General features: G+C 53.9%; 1 protein-coding gene across 10 annotated transcripts in view; it reads left to right on the top strand.

The window, feature by feature from the left end:
• The first annotated feature begins 393 nt into the window (after positions 1–393).
• TSNARE1 (t-SNARE domain containing 1) overlaps positions 394–21,372 on the top strand; it is a 141,594-nt gene continuing 120,615 nt past the window's right edge. For 7 of the 10 annotated variants that reach the window (XM_063669147.1, XM_054498345.2, XM_063669156.1 and 4 more), the window contains exon 1: positions 394–1,334. Coding sequence is in view for 1 of the 10 variants with exons in the window: in XM_063669141.1 (XP_063525211.1) it covers positions 15,275–15,328 (54 nt within the window). In the remaining 9 variants the exon portion in view is untranslated. Of the gene's footprint in view, positions 1,335–1,625; positions 1,717–10,896; positions 12,070–15,267; positions 15,329–21,372 lie in introns of those variants that run through there. The other 3 variants (XM_063669141.1, XM_063669142.1, XM_063669144.1) reach the window with 3 other exon arrangements.

Genomic DNA, 21,372 nt, shown 5'->3' with positions numbered 1-21,372 from the left:
CATTTGTGCCATATACTACCGTTCCCATGCTCGCGGCTGGGCACACACTTGTGCCAGCATACACACACTTGTGCACTTGCACCTGGTGTCCAGGAACACTCCCTCAGCTCACAGACGTGCGCTGCGTGCACACACAGTACCACGCAGTGTCCACGAGCATACTTTTGTGTTCCTGTGCACAGAACCCGTGTGCGCACACGTGCACAGTCCTGGGCTGCAGAGAACCCCAGCCAGCGGGGCGGTGGGGGATGGGGAGGGCACACCCCCTTCCCAGGAGCTCAGCAAGGCTCTCTGCGGGAGCCCGCAGGGCTTTGGCGTGGGCCTCGCAAGGACGGCAAGCATCAAGGAGTGAGGGCGGCGGAAGAACCTCCGCTGGCCAGAGAAGGTGCAGCGGACTCATCACTCTTGTTCTCCTGCCTTGGGTGTGACTCTTGGTTCACCTCTGGGGAAACAGGCTGAAAGGTGACCCTGGCGGCCCAAGGACACACACCCATTGTCCCCAGATTCCTCCCAGGTCTCTTCTCCAGCAGGTCACCAGGAGAGTGAGGGGCTGGAGTCGTTCGGGAGCTCAGTGCCCGCAGGCAGAGCAGGGAGAGGGAGGCGCCCCAGGCCCCTGCGGAAGGAGGTCCCAGGAGGGTCTCCGCAAGGGGGTCCCTACTCTGTGCTTCAGCTCCTCCAGGGAGGGGCTGCGACCTCGGGCAAAGGTCCATCAGATGTCTTGAGACTCAGTTTCCTCGTTGGGGACACTGGGCGTCCGGAGTCCTAGCAGGGCCTGCCAGCCCCCGGCCGAGCACGGCCCCACGCGGAGCCCGTGCAGCCTGACCTGGGGCCCGACGCCCGTCCCCGCAGCCCGAGACGCGCAGGTGCCCGGCCCTGCCCTGGCCGAGACCCGCCGCCTGCGCAGCCCCGCAGAAGCTCCAGCTTTGGCCCGTGTGAGGTCCGGGCTCGGCCCGGGCTGGGCGAAGCCCGCTCCCGAAGCGCCTCAGCGCCGCCCTCCACGTGACCTCCACCTTCGCCGTCATCCCCATGTGCAAAACGGGGAAACGGGGAAACGGAGGCCCACCACCAGGCAGGTGAGGACAGCCGACTCGCGCGCGCACCCGCAGAGGCCTCTTGGCCCAGCCGACCGCCGTCCGCGCCGCTTCCGGCTCCGCGCGGGGGCCTCTGGGGCGGGTAGTCCCCGCGCGCGTCCGGGCCCGGCGGCCATTGGCTGGTGCGCGAGGGGACGCGCACGCCGGCGGCGGGAGGGGTCGTCACGTGATGTTTGGGTACCCGCCCCACCCGCCTCGCCCGCCGTGAGCGCCCGGAGCGGTCCGCGAGCCAGCGAGGCCCAGGTGAGGCGGTGGCGGTGGGGCTGGGGCCTGGCCGGGGCCGGGCGTGGGGCGGCAAGGGCGAGGCGGCCGGGAGCCGGCGCGGGGCCCGGGGCCCGGCGGGGGCCGCAGCGTGGCGTGGCGTGGCGTGGCGTGGCGTGGTGTGGGGCTTGCGGGAGGTCGGGCGGGGGGCGGGGCCGCGCCGGTGGGGAGGGGAGGGGAGGGGGCGGGGCCGTGCCGGGGGTGGACCCCAGGGGCGCCAGGGACCCGGAGCCGCAGCCCACCGAGAGCGCCGCATTTCGGGGACCGGCCCGCGGGCATATAAGCCCCTCGGCGGGTCCTTGCGCGCTATCCAGACCCCAGGTCGGTGGGCTCTGGGCCGGGGAGCCGGTGCCTGCGCCTGGAGGTCAGTGCCGTCCCGGGGAGCGCCCCAGCGCCTACTTGTTGGGTGGAAGGGATGGTGCCCTGCCGCTCAACGAGCGGAGCCCGCCTTCGAGCCTGAGCTGGGGACCCCGCCCCTGTGTGATTGCCTCTCCACACCTTTCTGTCCCTTCTCCAAGTTGTAAGAAGTGCTTCCTGGGTACTGGGGCCTGCGACATCCCCACCAGGGACTTTCAGGTGATGTTGATCTGTGCTGCCCCCGCAGAAACTCTCCAGGGACCTCGTGTTTGTTGCCTCATGGTGCACTCCTCCTGCTCTGGAAGCTCTGCGATGTCCAGTGTGGTAGCCCCTAGGCATGTGTGACTGTTTACATTGATCTTAACATGAAGGATTCAGGTCCTCCGTGCCAGTGGTCACATGTCAGACACTCAGTAGCCACACGTGTCTGGTGGCGGCTGTGTTGGGCAGCGCGGGTAGGGAACACCGCTTATCACAGGAAGTTCTGTGAGCCGTGGTGCTGCTCAAAATGGGCCTCGCCTGTGCTTCTCCGCGCGTGCTTCTCTGCCCCTGCGTCTCTGCCCCTGATCCTGCCAGGTGCCTTTCCAGCCACACCTGGCGCCCTTTCCTTCCTCTGCTGCACACTTGCCTCTTCTTTTAGTTCCTAGCTCGCTCCTGGCTTGGTGGCAGCTCCGCTTCCAGCATGTCTGAGCTCACCTTTCTGACCACTCTCCCTACAGTATTTCTTGTTTGTCATTGTCACTCATCTGCTTGTTTTCTGTTTTATCTTTAGTGTCTGTGAGACAGGGGTGGGGATTGTTGCTTAGGATACCCCCAGTGTGAACACAGTATTAAGTTGAAAGAAAGCTGAAGTTTGTTAGTACTGGAGTGCTTCCCCCGACTGAACCGCTGCTTTCATACGGTTCGACCCCATACATCACAGGACCTCAGCAGAAATCTGGTAGAACAAATGTTTGGACACAGCAGCACAGGCCGTGAATGCAGGTGGCTGTAGGAGGCTGGCAAATCCAAGAAGACTTCCTGGAGGAGGTTGAGTTTTGGCTGGGTCACCTCTGTTTCTCTCCTCCTCTGCTGGCCTGGCCCCATGAACATCTGGCAGCCTGTGGCTGCCCTGACTCTATCCAGGAACCTTCCCTGGACGCTTCTCCTGAGTCTGGCCCTCTGCAGATGCTGGGGCAAGAGCCTAGACCTAGGCACTCAGTCTAGGTGCTCACGGGCTCACGGGTAGCCAGGTGTCCCTAAGTCTCTTCCACAGCTCCTCATGGTCTGCAGAGCGAGGTCCTGGGTTTGGCTCCTGCCAGCAGCTCCTGCCACATCTTCAGTCGCTGCTTTACGTCCCTGACAGTGCAGTCATTTTTCCTGCCTAGTCTGTGGCTTGTCTCACCGGTGTGCCTGTCGATGCAGAGCCTTCTGCTTGGCATGCCCTGGCACTCCTGTGTTTGTCTCTCCTGTGTGCCTGGGAACCTCTGTGGCATAGACCTCTGCTGTGTCACCCTTGTGTCCTGAGCGCCCAGCCCAGCACCGAGAGTAGGATGGGCGCCCAGCAGGTTTTGATGAATAAATAAACTGGACACGTAAGGCTTTGAGGAGAACGTGGTGAGAAGTACAGCTAGGTCACCATGCTGGAGCTTGAGACGGAATCAGGGAGTCACCTTCCAGGTGGGGGGAGTTGGGGAGTCACGTTCCAGGTGGGGAGGAAAGACACACACCTCGACCATGGCTGTACCAAGCCATTTGCGACACGGTGTGGGTGCCTCTTTCCATGGTCCTGAAAAGGGGTGGTGAGTGTCTGCAGGTGATGACACTAATGATACTAGTCACAGCACTTCCTGGTGCCAGGTGACCAGCGACCTGTGTTCATTACTCAGTTTACTCTCACAGTCACCCTGGGAGGACGGTCTGTTATCCCCATTTCCCAGATGGAGAGACTGAGGCACAGAATGGTTATCTTGCCGTGAGTCCCTCAGCTGTCAGGTTCTAGGACGTTATTTGTTCAGCCCAGACAGACACATTTCTTCCGAGGTTGTTGGGCGTGTTATCCCTCTGAGTGGTGTTTGGCCATATGAACAGTTGGCTAGGGGTTAGCCTATCTTCTTCTTATTTTTATTTTTATTTTTTGACACGGAGTCTCACTCTGTCGCCAAGCTGGAGTGCAGTGGTGCAATCTCGGTTCACTGCAACCTCCACCTCCCGGGTTCAAGTGATTCTCCTGCCTCAGCCTCCCAAGTAGCTGGGACTACAGGTGCCTGCCGCCACGCCTGGCTAATTTTTTGTATTTTTAATAGAGATGGGGTTTCATCATGTTGGCCAGGATGGTCTCGATTTCTTGACCTTGTGATCCACCCACCTCGGCCTCCCAAAGTGCTGGGATTACAGGCGTGAGCCACCATGCCTGGCCCTTTTAATTTTTTTTGAGAAGCTTCCCTCTTGTTGCCCAGGCTGGAGGGCATTGGTGCAGTCTTGGTTCACTGCAACCTCTGCCGCCTGGGTTCAAGCAATTTTCCTGCCTCAGCCTCCCGAGTAGCTGGGATTACAGGGGCCTGCCACCACACCTGGCTAATTTTTTGTATTTAAAATAGAGACGGGGTGTCACCATGTTGGCCAGGCTGGACTCAAACTCCTGACCTTCAGGTGATCAACCTGCCTCAGCTTCCCAAAGTGCTGGGATTACAGGCGTGAGCCACTGTGTCCAGCCACCTCTTTTTTTTTGGCCAGGCTGGACTCAAACTCCTGACCTTCAGGTGATCAACCTGCCTGAGCCTCCCAAAGTGCTAGGATTACAGGTGTGAGCCACCGTGCCCAGCCACCTCTTTTTTTTTTTTTTGAGATAGGTGTGTCTCACTATGTTGCCCAGTTGCCCAGGCTGGTCTTGAACTCCTGGCCTTAAGCCATCCTCCCGCCTCAGCCTCCCAGAGTGCTGGGATTCCCAGCTTGAGTCACGGCGTCTGGCTCCAGGCTTTCTGTTTTAATGCACACAGGCGTTTCTGTGGCTACTGGGTTTGTTTGGATGGTGTTGTTTGCTACAAGTAGATTTTGACCTTGTGGCCCAGTCCAGCTGTAATTCATTATGTTCTTTAAAGTCTGATTTGTGCGTCGTCCGTAGTAGCGGACTCCTGAGCAGCCCTCCTCTCAGATTCCTCTGCTTTCTGCTGGGATGCTCAGCCCTGTCTAAACATTTGTGGCATCTGTGTGTGGAGCAGTGGTGACCAAAAGACTAAAGGCAAGAAGGAGTGAGCGGGAGAGTTGGAGAGCTCATGGCCGGCGCTGTCTCTCCAGAGGTGACAGTCATTTGTTCAGTGTGGATGCTTATGTTTGGCTCTGCTCTCTGTACTGAGGGCATCCTCATCCTGTCCCTCTTGGGTGCATTGAGGCAGCTGGGGAAGATCGTCATTCCTCCTGCCCCCACGGTCCCTAGCACCAGTGGTGGACTCTACCTTTCCACACCTCCCCGTCTGCCACCCCACCTGCGGGGAGCTGTGCGTCTCTGAACGTCCATCCAGCTGTGGCCCAGGGCCTGGGGCCCAGTGAATGCCTGGTGGAGATTTGCTGAAGAAGTGAGGGGTTGTTTCAGAGCTGATCTTGAACTTGTGCTGTTCTTATTCCACTATGCTTCCTGTTAGTGCTGCATGGTGAAGCCATCTGGAAGCTTCCATAGGAAGAGTTTTCTTGGTCTGAGTTCCCTGGGAGAGAAGAAGGGCACTACCAACAATGGCAAGCCAGGTGCCTTGAATAGGTTTCTGAAGATGCCTTATGGGCGGGGTGTCCTCATCTACGGAGCCGAGTTGGGCGGTGTCTCCTGCAGGGGCCTTGCTTCAGGGTGTCCTGCTTGCCATCCAGGGCTGTCCTCAGAAGCCAGCTGTGTCTGTCCTGCCTGGCCTTATCCAGGCTATGAGATTCTCTCGTCAACTTGCGGCTTGCTGAGTCCGGGATGGGGGTGAAGGTGGCTCCGTGTGGGCTTCAAATCTGGACTGTGCTGCACAGGGCCCTTCCTTTTTGGTCCTTGGGTAGGTCCCGTTAGGACTTGAACCCACTCGGGGGCCACTGCAGGCAAGCAGGATGGTCTGCTGGGGGTGCCTGCCTGCACAGGGTCATTGGCAAGTCCCCAGCCCCTGCCCCTGCCGTCAGGGCTGCTGTCTGAGATGTGTAGTGTTCTGTGAGACTATGCTAAGGCCAAGCCTGGCATGAGTCTTGGGATGGACACAGGGGCAAGCAGGATCAGGCTGTCCTGGCCTTGCTCCAGACACTGCTGTGCACCTTACAGAGCAAGGTCGCGGCAGTGGAGTGAGGAGGTGGGGAGGGCACCTTACAGAGCAAGGTCGCGGCAGTGGAGTGAGGAGGTGGAGAGGGCACCTTACAGAGCAAGGTCGCGGCAGTGGAGTGAGGAGGTGGGGAGGGCACCTTACAGAGCAAGGTCGCGGCAGTGGAGTGAGGAGGTGGAGAGGGCACCTTACAGAGCAAGGTCGCGGCAGTGGAGTGAGGAGGTGGGGAGGGCACCTTACAGAGCAAGGTCGCGGCAGTGGAGTGAGGAGGTGGAGAGGGCACCTTACAGAGCAAGGTCGCGGCAGTGGAGTGAGGAGGTGGAGAGGGCACCTTACAGAGCAAGGTCCTGGCAGTGGAGTGAGGAGGTGGAGAGGGCACCTTACAGAGCAAGGTCCTGGCAGTGGAGTGAGGAGGTGGAGAGGGCACCTTACAGAGCAAGGTCGCGGCAGTGGAGTGAGGAGGTGGAGAGGGCACCTTACAGAGCAAGGTCGCGGCAGTGGAGTGAGGAGGTGGAGAGGGCACCTTACAGAGCAAGGTCGCGGCAGTGGAGTGAGGAGGTGGAGAGGGCACCTTACAGAGCAAGGTCCTGGCAGTGGAGTGAGGAGGTGGAGAGGGCACCTTACAGAGCAAGGTCGCGGCAGTGGAGTGAGGAGGTGGAGAGGGCACCTTACAGAGCAAGGTCCTGGCAGTGGAGTGAGGAGGTGGAGAGGGCACCTTACAGAGCAAGGTCCTGGCAGTGGAGTGAGGAGGTGGGGAGGGCACCTTACAGAGCAAGGTCGCGGCAGTGGAGTGAGGAGGTGGAGAGGGCACCTTACAGAGCAAGGTCGCGGCAGTGGAGTGAGGAGGTGGGGAGGGCACCTTACAGAGCAAGGTCGCGGCAGTGGAGTGAGGAGGTGGGGAGGGCACCTTACAGAGCAAGGTCGCGGCAGTGGAGTGAGGAGGTGGAGAGGGCACCTTACAGAGCAAGGTCCTGGCAGTGGAGTGAGGAGGTGGGGAGGGCACCTTACAGAGCAAGGTCGCGGCAGTGGAGTGAGGAGGTGGGGAGGGCACCTTACAGAGCAAGGTCCTGGCAGTGGAGTGAGGAGGTGGAGAGGGCACCTTACAGAGCAAGGTCCTGGCAGTGGAGTGAGGAGGTGGGGAGGGCACCTTACAGAGCAAGGTCCTGGCAGTGGAGTGAGGAGGTGGGGAGGGCACCTTACAGAGCAAGGTCCTGGCAGTGGAGTGAGGAGATGGAGAGGGCACCTTACAGAGCAAGGTCGCGGCAGTGGAGTGAGGAGATGGAGAGGGGAGCTGACTCCGCTGGGGATGTGCTTTGGGAGGGTTTGGGGGCATATTTTGGGGCTGGGGGTGTATTTTGGGCAGGGCTGGGGGTGTGTTTTGGGCAGGGCTGGGGGCATGTTTTGGGCAGGGCTGGGGGTGTGTTTTGGGCAGGGCTGGGGGTGCGCTTTGGGCAGGGCTGGGGGTGCGCTTTGGGCAGGGCTGGGTAGATACCTGGGAAGAATCCTGGATGCTGGTGAGGCCTGAGTTGTGTCTGGAGAACTGAGTGGCCTTAGCTGGGGAGGGCAGGAGAGGCAGCTGCTCCAGGCAGCGAGAGGCCCAAGGGAAGGCAGTGCTGGACTCCTAGTAGGCAGGTCTGACTCGGGTCAGCTTGTGAGGGTCTTGGGAGGCAGGGTGAGGCCTGGGCTTTTCTGGTGGCTGTTGGTGCTGAGCAGGGAACCTGGGGCCCAGGCTGAGGTTTGCTGAAGAGGTCTAGAGATAGGGCTGGGTGGAGCAGTGCCATACCTAGGGCCTGTGTCTGGAGCCTGCAGGGGCCAGGCCCCATGCCTTGGCACTGTGTGGCTGGGTGCCTTGTGGTGGCCGCGCTGTGGGCCCCCTCGATGGATTGGTGGGCTAGCCATGCAGCTGAGTGGACTGGCAGCAGCTGCTGCTCATTATCCTGGCAACCCTGAGCTTCAGGCTGCAGGCTCGAGCCCTCCCCAGCATGGAAGCGAGTGAGCAGAGCCAGGCATTCACGCTGGCCTGGGAGCCCGTGGCCCAGTGCTCTGGCCAGATCAACTGTTGTTTTCTTCCACAGTGGAAGACTGCCTTGTTTTCTCCCTCTGATTTGCCCCGAGGGGAGGGCTACAACCCAGCCCTGACTTATATAGCATCCAGGTAGGGACACAGCATTGCCACATCTTAGCCGTGGGACCCTGACCATGTCACTCGGCCCCTCCAGAAGCCCTGCCTTTCTGTGTCATTAGTCTGATCCTGCAGCCTCCTGAGAGGTGGGCGGCATCGTGTCTGTCCCAGAGACTTGGAATCTCCGGGCATCTTGGGGACGTCACCTGAGGGGTGTAGGGAAGAATTCCCAAGGTGCACAGAGGGGCTGTGGAAGGTCAGGGAGTGCAGCCCCAGGGCAGGTGGAGCTGCCTCTCTTCTGTGAGACCCTTGGGCTGCCTCGCCACTGCCCCACGCATCAGAGAGCTTGCTCTACTCGGTCAGCCACGGCACGGCCAGCTTGCACAGTAGAACTGAGCGTCAGGCTGCCTTGGATCCTGATTATAACACCTCCCGCTTTTGACCACAGGGCATCTGTCAGGCACCTGCTAGGCTCTTCCTACTCCTCAGATCAGGAAACTTCCCAGCCTTGGGAAACTTACCTCAAGTCACAGGGGTGGTAAATGCCCAGCCATGACTTGAGCCCTGGTGTTCTGACCAGGATTCTGATCAGAGGCAGAAATCAGAGGCACTGCTCACCGTTCTGCCCTGCCCGCCTGGCGATCCTGCTCTGCTGCTCTCCAGGAGGACCAGCCTGGAAGCAGCTTTACAAACGAAAATTCCGTTTGAGTTAGAGGATGTTATTAATAACGGCAATTACTGCACTAATAAAGACCTAATCCTGTCCCTCCCTTCCATCTTGAGATGATGTTCCAGAGCAGAGTGTGGCAAGGGTTCACAGGCCTGAAGGAATCCAGGTGTGGAGGTTGAGATTTCTGATGGAGAGGGGAGGTGGGCGGAGCTCATGATTCTTGTTCCCATAAGTCTTGAGGCTAGGAGGTCGGGGTGGCGTGAGCCCCCGGAGGCTGTGGTTGCCTGTGGATGGTGTCTAGTTGAGTCAAGCGTTTCCAGGGCTTTGGGGCCCAGCGCATGCGCACGTGCTCATGTGTGTGTGTCTTCATTGCCTGAGCCTGACCCTGGGTGTCATCTGAGGGGTGCGGACTGAACCTGTACCAGTGGGAAGCTGGGCATTGGAGGGGTGATGGTGAAGGAGTTGAGTGTGGCGTGGTCTGGGGAAGATGAGGGCCAGTGTTCTGAGGGCGTGGGTCATCAAGGCTCCTGTCAGAGAGACATGGACAGAGAGAGCCACAGGCGTCTGCCCTGGACAGAGCAGGCCACCTTGGCTGCCCTCTATCCGGACCCATGATCCATTCTAGCCAAGTATTTGGAAAGGGACATATTTTTAAACCAGGAGCCCAGAATCAGTCTCTCCCAACATTAGAAAGAAACAACACAACACAGCAGCCTCCTTCCTGGGCTGGCTGCCCTCGGTGCTAATGAGGAGCTGGATTCCTTGCTGGGAGTCTGACCTCCTTCCCCCTGCTGCTCACATGTGGGAAGGTGCTGATGAGCGTGGCGTGCTGGGAGTGGGCGCGGGAGGCGGAATTGCGAGTGGGGAGGACCATTGCTTCTGCTGCTTCCTAGTACCTGGGCATTTTCGCTGGTCACAGCCTCCAGCCTGGGCCCCTTAATTCTGCATCTTGCTGAGGGGTGGATCCGGCGGTGCCGCCCCCGGGTGACAGATCTTCCTAGCAGCCCCAGCCTCGCTCTCACTTGGCATTTACGGTGCTCCCTGGGCTTTCCAGCCCCTGGGAAACCTGCTGCGCTGACTTCTCAGGCTGCCCCCAGCCTGCCCCCGGTGTCTTTGCTGGGGCTGCCCCTCTGCCTGGAGTGGCCCCGACTGGTGACCTCCTGGGCTGTTGAAGTCTCCGCTCAGGGACGCCGTCAGGAGTCAGCCCCATCCCCTCATCCTGAGGGCCTGGTGCCTCCCGGGGAGGGCAAGGCAGAGAGAGGGCTGCAGATTTTGGGAAGTGGCTCCGCGTGGCTTGGGCCTTGTTGCATTGCAGTCGTTAGCTTTCCTCCTCCAGGGCAGGACCTTGTCTAGTCTGTCTCTGTGGTACCAGCACGGGAAAATGCCCACAGTGGGCACAAGATAACCATGGGAGGAGCTGAGCCTCACCTTTAGGCCGCTCAGCCTCTGACGCACAGGGCCGCCCCCTGCCCTGCCAGGAGCAGGAGGTGGTGGGGGACAGGAACAGCAATTCTTCCTGCAGGCAGGTAGGTCCTGACTTCCCAGAGCAGCCTCCAAGGTGACACCATCACCCTGTCTTACGGAAGGGAGACCGGGTCACCTGCCTGTGTCTCTCCTCATGGAGACTTGGCTTCTAGGGCCCTGCACCCTTACCGCACCCCACTGTCCCCAGGGCGCAGGCACAGCCTGGGATGCTGCCAGCAGAGGAGCCTTGGCAGGGCACACAGGGACGTGGACAGGCACGCTGGTGGCTGGGGTGTGAGGAGTGCTGCGGTGACCCTGTGGACCATCCCACAGCTCAGAGCTCAGTGGCCTGGTGGCCCTGGTGCCCCTGGTTGGAGCAGGGAGGTGGGAGTTGTTTTCTGTCCAACCCGAGAGGTGATGTAGTTTCCCAAGACCACGAAGCAAGCACAGAGCAGAGCTGTGGGAGGAATCCCGTGGGGTCTGGCCGTAGAAACTGTGGCCTGTCATTCCCACACTGTGCCACGGGAAATGGGCCCAGGACTGTGGGGCACTTCCAGGTGAGTCGATTTGCGCCTTGGAACCCCAGGGGTTCTAGTCTTAGACCTGCTGCCATCATCGTCTCTCCCTTTACCCAGAGCAGCTCTGATGTGATCTGTTTCACTTGGCGTTTTCTGAGTAAGGTTGTGTTTGGAGAAAAGATTCTGTAGCTAAGAATAGTTCTAGAGCTGCTTTCACTCCCCGGTTTACAGATGGGGAGTAAGAGGTCCAAGCTGTCTGGTCCACCCGCCCTGCTGCTGTGGGGTGCCCACACCCTGGTTCCTTCAGTCTGGTAGGGTGGTCCGACGGGCAGAGCACCTCCCGCCTTTCTGTGTATCTGCCCCCGAAGCTGTTATCTTGACACCTTAACCGGTGCGAGAGGGTATGGAGGCCACTGGAGGCTGCAGGCATAAGCGTGGGGCCCACGGGCAGCCTGCAGGCTTCTGCCTTAGCCAGGGCAGGAGGGCCTCCCAGCCCAGCAAGGAGTGAAGATGGGCAGCCGGCGTGGGCAGAGCTGTGATTGGACGGGTGGAGAACGTGACCATATAGGCAAGGTTTTGCTTTCGTAATGAACATCCCTCAGGTTTTAGTAGCCTGAAGCAACAAAGGTGTGTGTTCGTTGGGGACTCACGGTTCATTGGCCAGAAGGAATCACATGGCTGCAACCACAAGAGGCCAGGAAGTGCCCCACACTCCCCGAGGGAGGAGAACTGGAAGTCTCGGGTGAGCAGCACGAGCGATGCCACACCAGCACGTAGCCAAGCAGCTTGTGCTGTGAACTGGCCGCCTTTGCTGCCTGGGCTTTCCCTCGATTTTCCCCCTGGGCTTCCCTGTCTGCAGTAGGAGAGGGTGGGCTGTGTGACGCTTCGCCTCCCTCTAGTCCTCTACTCCAGGAGGTGGTGGAGTGGACGGGGCAGGTGCTTGGGGGAGCCAGACCAGGGAGAATGTGGCCTCTGCTCTTTCACTTAGCACCTTCGGGCGTGGCGTTTGACATCTCAGGATCTTTTTGTAAATTAAACTGTCTATTGTGACCATTGTAAATTCACATACAGTTGTGAGAAATAATACACAGATCCTGTGCACTCTTTACCCAGTTTTCCCAGTGGTAGCTTTGTGCAGAACGAGGACAGTAGCACAGCCAGCGGATTGGCCGATGTGGCCGCCATGCCAGAGGTTTCCATCATCACTCAGAGGAGCCCTGTGTCGGTGCCTGTTTCAGCGAAGCCTACCTTGCTTCTGCCGCGAACCCTTCCTTAACTCCTGGGAGCCACCAGTCCGCTCTCCATCTCCGTAATGTCGTCATTTGAAGTGAGTTGTAGAAGTGGAATCCCGCAGTGTGTGGCTGGGGATTCGCTTTTTCCATTCGCCATCATTCCCTGGACGGTTCTCAGGGCTGCTGCAGGGGCCAGGAGTGGTTTCTTCCTGTTGCTGAGGCCTGTTCCACGGTGTGGGTGGCCCACAGGTTATTCTAATGACCTTTTACTTTACTATTTTGAATAGTTTCGGTAGTTTGACAATTAAAACATGGCAGGAAGCATCCAGGAGAAAGTGTCCCTATCCCTGGCTGGCCCAGCCCTCATCTCCACAGCAGCCACTCTTGTGAGTTGCTTGCTTGCTTTTTTTTTTTTTTTTTCTTTTTCTCCTTTTTTGAGACAGAGTTTCGCTCAGGCTGGAGTGCAATGGTGTGATCTCGGCTCACCGCAACCTCCACCTCCCAGGTTCAAGCAATTCTCCTGCCTCAGCCTCTTAAGTAGCTGAGATTACAGGCATGTGTCACCATGCCCGGCTAATTTTGTATTTTTGGTAGAGACGGGGTTTCGCCGTGTTGGCCAGGGTGTTGGCCAAACTCAAACTCCCGACCTCAGGTGATCCGCCCGCCTCGGCCTCCTGAAGTGCTGGGATTACAGGTGTGAGCCACCATGCCCAGCCTCTTGTGAGCTTCTCACAGTCACGTGAAGCATAAGGACGTTTTGGTGAATGATGGATGGTATAGACGAGGGTGGACCTGTAAGATTGTACTGGCGCCAAGAAATTCCTGTCACCTGGTGATGTCCTAATGGTCATGATGTTACTCGTGTGTGTGGAGACGCTGGTGTAAGCAGACCTGCTACACTGCCCGTCATCTAGAAGTTCAGCACATATGCTACATAATACTTGATAATAAACACTTATGTTACCGTTTTGTGTATTTACTATACTATACTTTTTATCATTATTTTAGAGTGTACTCCTACTTATTAAAAAAAGTTGGCTGGGTGTGGTGGCTCACGCCTGTAATCCCAGCACTTTGGGAGGCCGAGGTGGGTGGATCACCTGAGGTCAGGAGTTTGAGACCAGCCTGGCCAATGGTGAAACCCTGTCTACTACAAATGTAAAAATTAGCCGGGCATGGTGGTGCGCACCTGTAATCCCAGCCACTCGGGAGGCTGAAGCAGGATAATCACTTGAACCTGGGAGACGGAGGTTGTAGTAAGCTGAGATCGCACCATTGCACTCCAGCTTGGGCAACAAGGGCAAAACTCCCGTCTCAAAAAAAAAAAAATTAGCTGCAAAACAGCCTCGGGCAGGGCCTTGAGGAGGTATTGAACAGCCTCGGGCTTGGCCTTCAGGAGGTGGTGTCACGGGATCCCTGGGGTGTCACTTAGACTGTTGGAAACCTCTGTGGCCGACAGTGCCTCTGGCTGAGTCATGCTTACACCCGCTGGGCTTGTTCCGCCCACTCAGCCCGGTAGGCTGTGCTCAGCTCGTGCTACCAGCCCAGATCCAACACCTGCGAAGGGTGAGCCAGGCATGGAGCAGTGAGGGGCGTGTGGGTGAGCGAGCATGGATCTGGCCACTGTGTGCAGCCAGGCACGCCGGCTGCTGCGGCAGGGCGGGCAGCCCCAGGTGCTGGCACAGGTGCTGGCTCCATGCAAGGCTGCAGCTGGACCAGATGTACTGCACACCGCTTCCACTGTGAGCACCCGCGTCTGGATGAGGGGAACATGGTGGCGCTAGAAGCTTGGAGGCGCCAGGAACCTCAGAGCCCCAAAGAGGGTGCCACAGCCCTGGCTCAAGGAGTTTCTAGGTCTGGGCTTCCTGAAGAGCTGAAGAGCTGCAGCTCTTCCTTCTTGTCACCTGCAATGTTGCAAGTGGGGGGAGTGTCTATTAGAAAGTCCCCCGCAGTGTACAGCATCTGTTACAGAGTCCCCAGCAGTGCACAGCGTCTGTTACAGAGTCCCCAGCAGTGCACAGCGTCTGTTACAGAGTCCCCAGCAGTGCACAGCGTCTGTTACAGAGTCCCCAGCAGTGCACAGCGTCTGTTACAGAGTCCCCAGCAGTGCACAGCGTCTGTTACAGTCCCCAGCAGTGCACAGCGTCTGTTACAGAGTCCCCAGCAGTGCACAGCGTCTGTTACAGAGTCCCCAGCAGTGCACAGCGTCTGTTACAGAGTCCCCAGCAGTGCACAGCGTCTGTTACAGAGTCCCCAGCAGTGCACAGCGTCTGTTACAGAGTCCCCAGCAGTGCACAGCGTCTGTTACAGAGTCCCCAGCAGTGCACAGCGTCTGTTACAGAGTCCCCAGCAGTGCACAGCGTCTGTTACAGAGTCCCCAGCAGTGCACAGCGTCTGTTATAACGTCCCTAGCAGTGTACAGCGTCTGTTACAGAGTCCCCAGCAGTGTACAGCGTCTGTTACAGAGTCCCCAGCAGTGTACAGCGTCTGTTACAGAGTCCCCAGCAGTGCACAGCGTCTGTTACAGAGTCCCCAGCAGTGCACAGCGTCTGTTACAGAGTCCCCAGCAGTGCACAGCGTCTGTTACAGAGTCCCCAGCAGTGTACAGCGTCTGTTACAGAGTCCCCCGCAGTGTACAGCGTCTGTTACAGAGTCCCCCGCAGTGTACAGCGTCTGTTACAGAGTCCCCCGCAGTGTACAGCGTCTGTTACAGAGTCCCCCGCAGTGTACAGCGTCTGTTACAGTCCCCCGCAGTGTACAGTGTCTGTTATAAAGTCCCCAGCAGTGTACAGCATCTGTTATAAAGTCCCCCGAAGTGTACAGTAATGTCCCAGGCCTTCACATTCACTTGCCACTCACTCACTGATGCTCACAGGCAACTTCTAGTCCTGCAAGCCCCATTCATGGTAAGTGCCCTATACAGGTGTACCATTTAAAAAAATCCTTAAAATTGTATTTCTGCCGTACCTTTTCTATGTTTAGATATGTATAGATATGCAAATTCTTAGCACTGTGTTACAGTTGCCTACGGCATTTAGTACATTTGCCTGCTGTCCAGGTTTATAGCCTGGAGCAATAGATTTTACCACATGGCCTGGGTGTGTATTGGGCGCCAGCATTTGGTGTGTGAAGATATACTCTGTGATGTTTGCACAGTGAGGAAATCATCTAATGATACAGTCCTCAGATTGTATCCCCATGGTTAAGCAAAGAATAACTGTTTGTCCTTCCAGAGCTTCATTATACATTCCAAGCAAACATAAACATTTCTTTTTTGCTTTTTCTTTCACAAGTCATGATATGATACATTCCTGCATCTTGGATCCCTCCCTCCCTTGGCGAAGTGTTAATGTGGTAAGTGATGTGGAGATCTTTTGGAATCAGTCCAGGGTTCCTTTCTTGTCTCTGACAGTCACAGAGGATTCCATGGTGTGGATATGCTCAGACTGATTTCATAGGCCTCTGGGGTTGGACATTTAGGTGACTTTCTATCTTTTCCTATTACAAAATGGGTGGCCTAGTTCATATGCTGCTTTGCACATGTTTAAGTGTGACATATGTGCAGGATAAATGCTCAGAACAAGTGCTGGGTCAATAAGGGTACACACTTTTGTAATTTTGATGTACACTGCCAAATTATCCTGTAACCCCATTTATTTCCACTTTTATTGCCTTTGCTTTTGGGGTCATATTCAAAAAGTCATTGCCCAGACTGATGTTATGGAGCTTTTGCTCCCTTTTCTTCTAGTTGTTTTACGGTTTTAGGACTAAATGGTTGTCTTTAATCCATTTTGAGTTGATTCTTGTATATGGTGTGAGATGTGTCCACTGTTATTCTTCTGTATCTAGAGAAGCAGTTTTCCCAGCATCATTTATCGAGAGACTCTCCTTTTCTCATTGTGAATTCTTGGGACCATTGTCTAAAATCATTTGACCATAAATGAGTGGATTTATTTCTGGGCTTTCTATCCTGTTGCGTTAGGCTGTATGTCTGTTTTTATGTCATCACCATGCTGTTTTGATTACTATAGCTTTGTGGTATGTTTTGAGTCAGGTTTTCTTTATCCTCAGAAATTTTATCCCTTTTATTGTTGTTCCAAGGAATATTTTTTTCTTTATTTATCATATATGTGTGTGAATACTATTGTATTCTAAATATTAATTTTGGGCCAGGCACAGTGGCTCATGCCTGTAATCCCAGCACTTTGGGAGGCCGGGGCAGGCAGATCACCTGGCTGAGGTCAGGCGTTTGAGACCAGGAGTTTGAGACCAGCCTGGCCAATGTGGCAAAACCCCGTCTCTACTAAAAATACAAAAATTAGCTGGGCATAGTGGCGTGTGCCTGTAATCCCAGCTACTCAGGAGGCTGAGGCAAGAGAATGACTTGAACCTGCGAGGTGGAGGTTGCAGTGAGCTGAGATCCTCCCACTGCATTCCAGCTTGGGTGACACAGCGAGACTCTGTCTCAAAAAAAAAAAAAAAAATTGTTTTTTTCTTCTTTTTTTTTTTTTTTTTTTTAGTTCATTATCTTGGGTTTTCAAGGTATCCATTCATGTGAACTGCAAATAGTGATGGTTAACCTTATCCTTTCCAATTTTATACTCTAGTTTCTTTCTCTTACCTATTTTTGTGGACTAGATCCTTCAGCATGATGGTAGCTAATAGTGTTTTTAGTAGATACCTATTAGGAATGTCTCTGCTGTTACTCCATAAAGCAGAGTATGGCTTCGGATTGAGAAAGGTATGTTAATGAAAAACCTGTACTTTCTATTTTATTTCATGTTTTCCTTTTTAAAAAATCAAGAATCATTATTGAATTTTGTCAGTTGCTTTTTAAAAAAATCATCTATGGGGTGATCATATGATTTTTTTCTTAAGACATATTAATATAATGAATTATACAAATGAAGTTGCTAATAATGAAAGATTCTTAAATTCCTTGATTATACTTCACTTGGTCTGATACATAATTCTTTTAAGGTGCTGGTGAATGTACTTTTTGCTGATATTTAATTGATTTTTGTGTATTGCTCTTCATAATTAAGGTTGGTCTGTAGTTTTGTATGTACACTTTTTTTGGTTGTGATATCAACATTATAGTTGCTTCGTAAACATAATATAGAAGTTATATTTCTTATGCCATTCTCTGGAATAGTTTAATAGCACTGAATTGCCTGGTCTCTAAAGAGTGGTTAGATTCCTCTGTGAAACTGTTGGGGCCTGGTGCTTTTTTGTTTGTTTTGTTTTCATTTTGAGGATGAAAGTTCTTTTATGATTTTGTCTTTATTATTTTCCCTGTGGAAATTATTCTGTTTGAACTTTTTGGGATCAGTTTTGTAAATATTTTCCCAAACGATTATCAATTTCATCCCGTTTGTCAAATTTATTCATGTAGGCTAGAGTAAAATGATCTTCTGTGACTCTTTTAATATCTTTGGTTTTTGGGGTTATTTCCGTCTCAGTTGCTTCTCTTGTTTTTCTTGGTTAGGTTAGTGAATAGTTTCCATTTTATCGTTTTATTCTTTCTTCCAAGATTCAGCTTTTGAATTTTTAAATTAAATTAATTGCCTTATTTCTCTGCTTTTTAAACTCCCTTGTTTTTGCTAATAATAATCCCTTCTACTTTTTCTAAATGTCTGGTGTGAATGCTTGATTCATTTTTTATTATTCTTTTCTTTTTTTTCTTCTAAGTATTTATTGATCATTCTTGGGTGTTTCTTGGAGAGGGGGATATGGCAGGGTCATAGGATAATAGTGGAGAGAAGGTCAGCAGATAAACACATGAGCAAAGGTCTCTGGTTTTCCTAGGCAGAGGTCCCTGCGGCCTTCCGGCCTTCCGCAGTGTTTGTGTCCCTGCGTACTTGAGATTAGGGAGTGGTGATGACTCTTAAGGAGCATGCTGCCTTCGAGCGTCTGTTTAACAAAGCACATCTTGCACCGCCCTTAATTCATTTAACCCTGAGTTGACACAGCACATGTTTCAGAGAACACGGGGCTGGGGGCAAGGCCATAGATCAACAGCATCCCAAGGCAGAAGAATTTCTCCTAGTACAGAACAAAATGGAGTCTCCTATGCCTACTTCTTTCTACACAGACACAGTAACAATCTGATCTCTTTTTCTTTTCCCCACATTTCCCCCTTTTCTTTTCAACAAAACCGCCATCGTCATCATGGCCCGTTCTTGATGGTCGCTGTCTCTTCGGAGCTGTTGGGTACACCTCCCAGATGGGGCGGCCGGGCAGAGGTGCTCCTCACCTCCCAGACGGGGCGGCCGGGCAGCGGCGCTCCTCACCTCCCAGACGGGGCGGCCGGGCAGAGGCGCTCCTCACCTCCCAGACGGGGCGGCCGGGCAGAGGCGCTCCTCACCTCCCAGACGGGGCGGCCGGGCAGAGGCGCTCCTCACCTCCCAGACGGGGCGGCCGGGCAGAGGCGCTCCTCACCTCCCAGACGGGGCGGCCGGGCAGAGGTGCTCCTCACTTCCTCCCAGATGGGGTGGCGGCGGGGCAGAGGCGCTCCTCACCTCCCAGACGGGGCGGCCGGGCAGAGGCGCTCCTCACCTCCCAGACGGGGCGGCCGGGCAGAGGTGCTCCTCACTTCCTCCCAGATGGGGTGGCGGCGGGGCAGAGGTGCTCCTCACTTCCCAGACGGAGTGGTGGCCGGGCAGAGGCGCTCCTCACCTCCCAGACGGGGCGGCAAGGCAGAGGCGCTCCTCACTTCCCAGACGGGGCGGCCGGGCAGAGGCGCTCCTCACCTCCCAGACGGGGCGGCCGGGCAGAGGGGCTCCTCACATCCTAGACGATTGGCGGCCGGGCAGAGACGCTCCTCACTTCCTAGACGGGGTGGCGGCTGGGCAGAGGCTGTAATCTTAGCAGTTTGGGAGGCCAAGGCAGGTGGCTGGGGGGTGGAGGTTGCAGCGAGCCGAGATCACGCCACTGCACTCCAGCCTGGGCAACATTGAGCATTGAGTGAGCGAGACTCCGTCTGCAATCCCAGCACCTCGGGAGGCCGAGGCGGGTAGATCACTCGAGATCAGGAGCTGGAGACCAGCCCGGTCAACATGGCGAAACCCCGTCTCCACCAAAAATACAAAAACCAGTCAGGCGTGGCGGCGCGTGCCTGCAATCCCAGGCACTGGGCAAGCCGAGGCAGGAGAATCACAGGAGCCCCAAGCAGGGAGGTTGCAGCGAGCTGAGATCACGGCAGTACAGTCCAGCTTCGGCAACAGAGGGAGACCGAAGAAAGAAGGGAGACCGAAGAAGGGAGGGGGGAGGGGGAGGGGTTATTATTCTTTTCAAACTTATTTTGTATTTAAGGGCTGATGCCTAAGTTTTGATGAGACACATTTTCCTTATTGCTGTTTAGAAGTTCTGCAGTTTTGGTTTGTATTTTCTTTTTGGTTCAAGAGTTTTTCAGGAGCAAGTTTTAAAATTTCCAAGTAACAAGTCTTTTAATTTCCTGATTTTGTTAGTATTCCAGTTTTAATTGCATTTTGGTGAGAGAATATTGACTATTCCCTCTTGAACTTTTGGGTTTCGGAAGGTTTCTTACATTCCTAATTTGGAGTCAGTTTTCATCACTGTTACACTGGGGCTTGAAAAGAGGATTGGGTTTTTGTTTTGGGTTACAGAAGTTTGATGTGTATATCAATCACTTTTACTGCCTTAATTGTGTTATTTAAGTAATGTGTAATCCTTACTTAGTTTTTGTCTCTTGCTCTGTTGTGGACCAAGAGGAGTGAATTAATGTCTACCATTGATAAATTTCTGTTTCTCCTTTTGGCTCCTGTGAATGTTGGCTGCTATGTGATTTGTTGCATAGCTATTTATAACTATTATATTTTTATTCTGAAGTGCATGCATTAGGATCAAAGTGCCCTTCTTTGTCTCATTTCTACTTGTCTGACTATAAGATCATAACTAGTGCTTTCTTGAGTTTGTATCTGCTTGGCCTACCTTTGCCCATTAGAAAATTTTAACTCTACCGAATTATTTTAGATGTGTCTCTTATACCATGTGAAGTTAGATTTTGCCTTGTGATTCAATCGGGGAATTTTTTTTTTCTTGCCTAGTGAAGTTAAACTAATGTACATTTATTGATAGGTCAACTACATTTGACCTGAGTGGTGGTGTGCTTTGTGTGCGCATGTATTGTTAAGTCTTTTACTCTGTGGTCCATTTTCTTTCCTTTTTAAACATTTTAAAGAGTTCTTATATTGAAGAGAGTCTATACTTTTGTCTATATGAGATATTATAGTATCTCATGTAATTCATAAATGCCTCTAATACTTCGTGTTGAGGGACCATTTATTAAGTACCTTCTGTGATAGCCAGAATAATGTTCTCCCATTTCCCCAGATAGCCATGCTCTAGTCCCTAACACCTGTGAACATGTCATGTTACATGGCAAAAGGGTCTTTGCAGATGTGATTAAAGGGTATGGATCTCAAAGTAGATTGATTATCCTGGATTACCTGAGAAGGCTGAATTATCTGAGTCCTGAAAAGCAGAGAGCATTCTCTGGCAAGAAATGAGAGCTATGTGGTAAAGGAGGATGTTAGAGAGGTCCCAAGAGTGAGAAGGATTTGCTGGCCCCTAGATGCAAGGACTCTCGGGGCTAAGAGTGGTCCCCTGCCAGGAAGGAAACAGGGTCTCAGTCCTGTAGCCACGGGAGCCTGGATTCTTCCTGCAATCCGAGTTATTTTCCCAGTCTCCAAGTAGGAACACGGCCCAGCTGGACTTCTGACCTGCAGAAGCTGTAAAAGAGCAAATTTGTCTGTTTTAAGCAGCTACATTTGTGTTGATTTGATATGGCAGTCATTGGAAACTAGTACACCTGTGAGTAATTACAAAATGAATGTATTTTGTTTTCTTCCTCCCATCACCAATTTTCGATGACAATAGTACCTTTCTCAGTGTTTGCCTTTATACTATTAAATCTACTTGTATTTCTGTTACTGAAATGTCAGCTTTAAATGATATCCTTTGACTCCAGTTCTTACTAATGAGATGAGGAGCTAATTATTCTACCTCACTCCCTCTTGTCGCATTCCCTTCCCAGGTGTCATCAGTTGACTCATTACTCCATAGTCAGGGCTTATCTGCATTCTGTTCTGTCACCCCAAGCTCACATTTGTTTTAGTCTTAAATCTACTGGTAAATATATTAATAGTTCATGCTCATTGACAGTCGTTTTGATGGCATTTCCCCTGTCTGCTTTTGATTGGCTGAGGTTTGTCTTGAAGGTGTTTTTTCAGAATGGTGGGTGGGAACAGTCCCTAAGTGCTGCATATTCAAAGCTGTGGCTTCTTGGCTTGCGGGATGGTTTGAATGTTGCTGGAGCCCTTGGTTTGGGCCGCCGTCCTTCCAGCTTCTTGGAGGTGTCACTGCATTGTCTTCTG

The sequence above is a fragment of the Pongo pygmaeus genome, chromosome 7 (assembly GCF_028885625.2).
Source record: "Pongo pygmaeus isolate AG05252 chromosome 7, NHGRI_mPonPyg2-v2.0_pri, whole genome shotgun sequence".
Lineage (NCBI taxonomy): Eukaryota > Metazoa > Chordata > Mammalia > Primates > Hominidae > Pongo > Pongo pygmaeus.
This window is presented reverse-complemented; position numbering and strand designations above follow the sequence as displayed.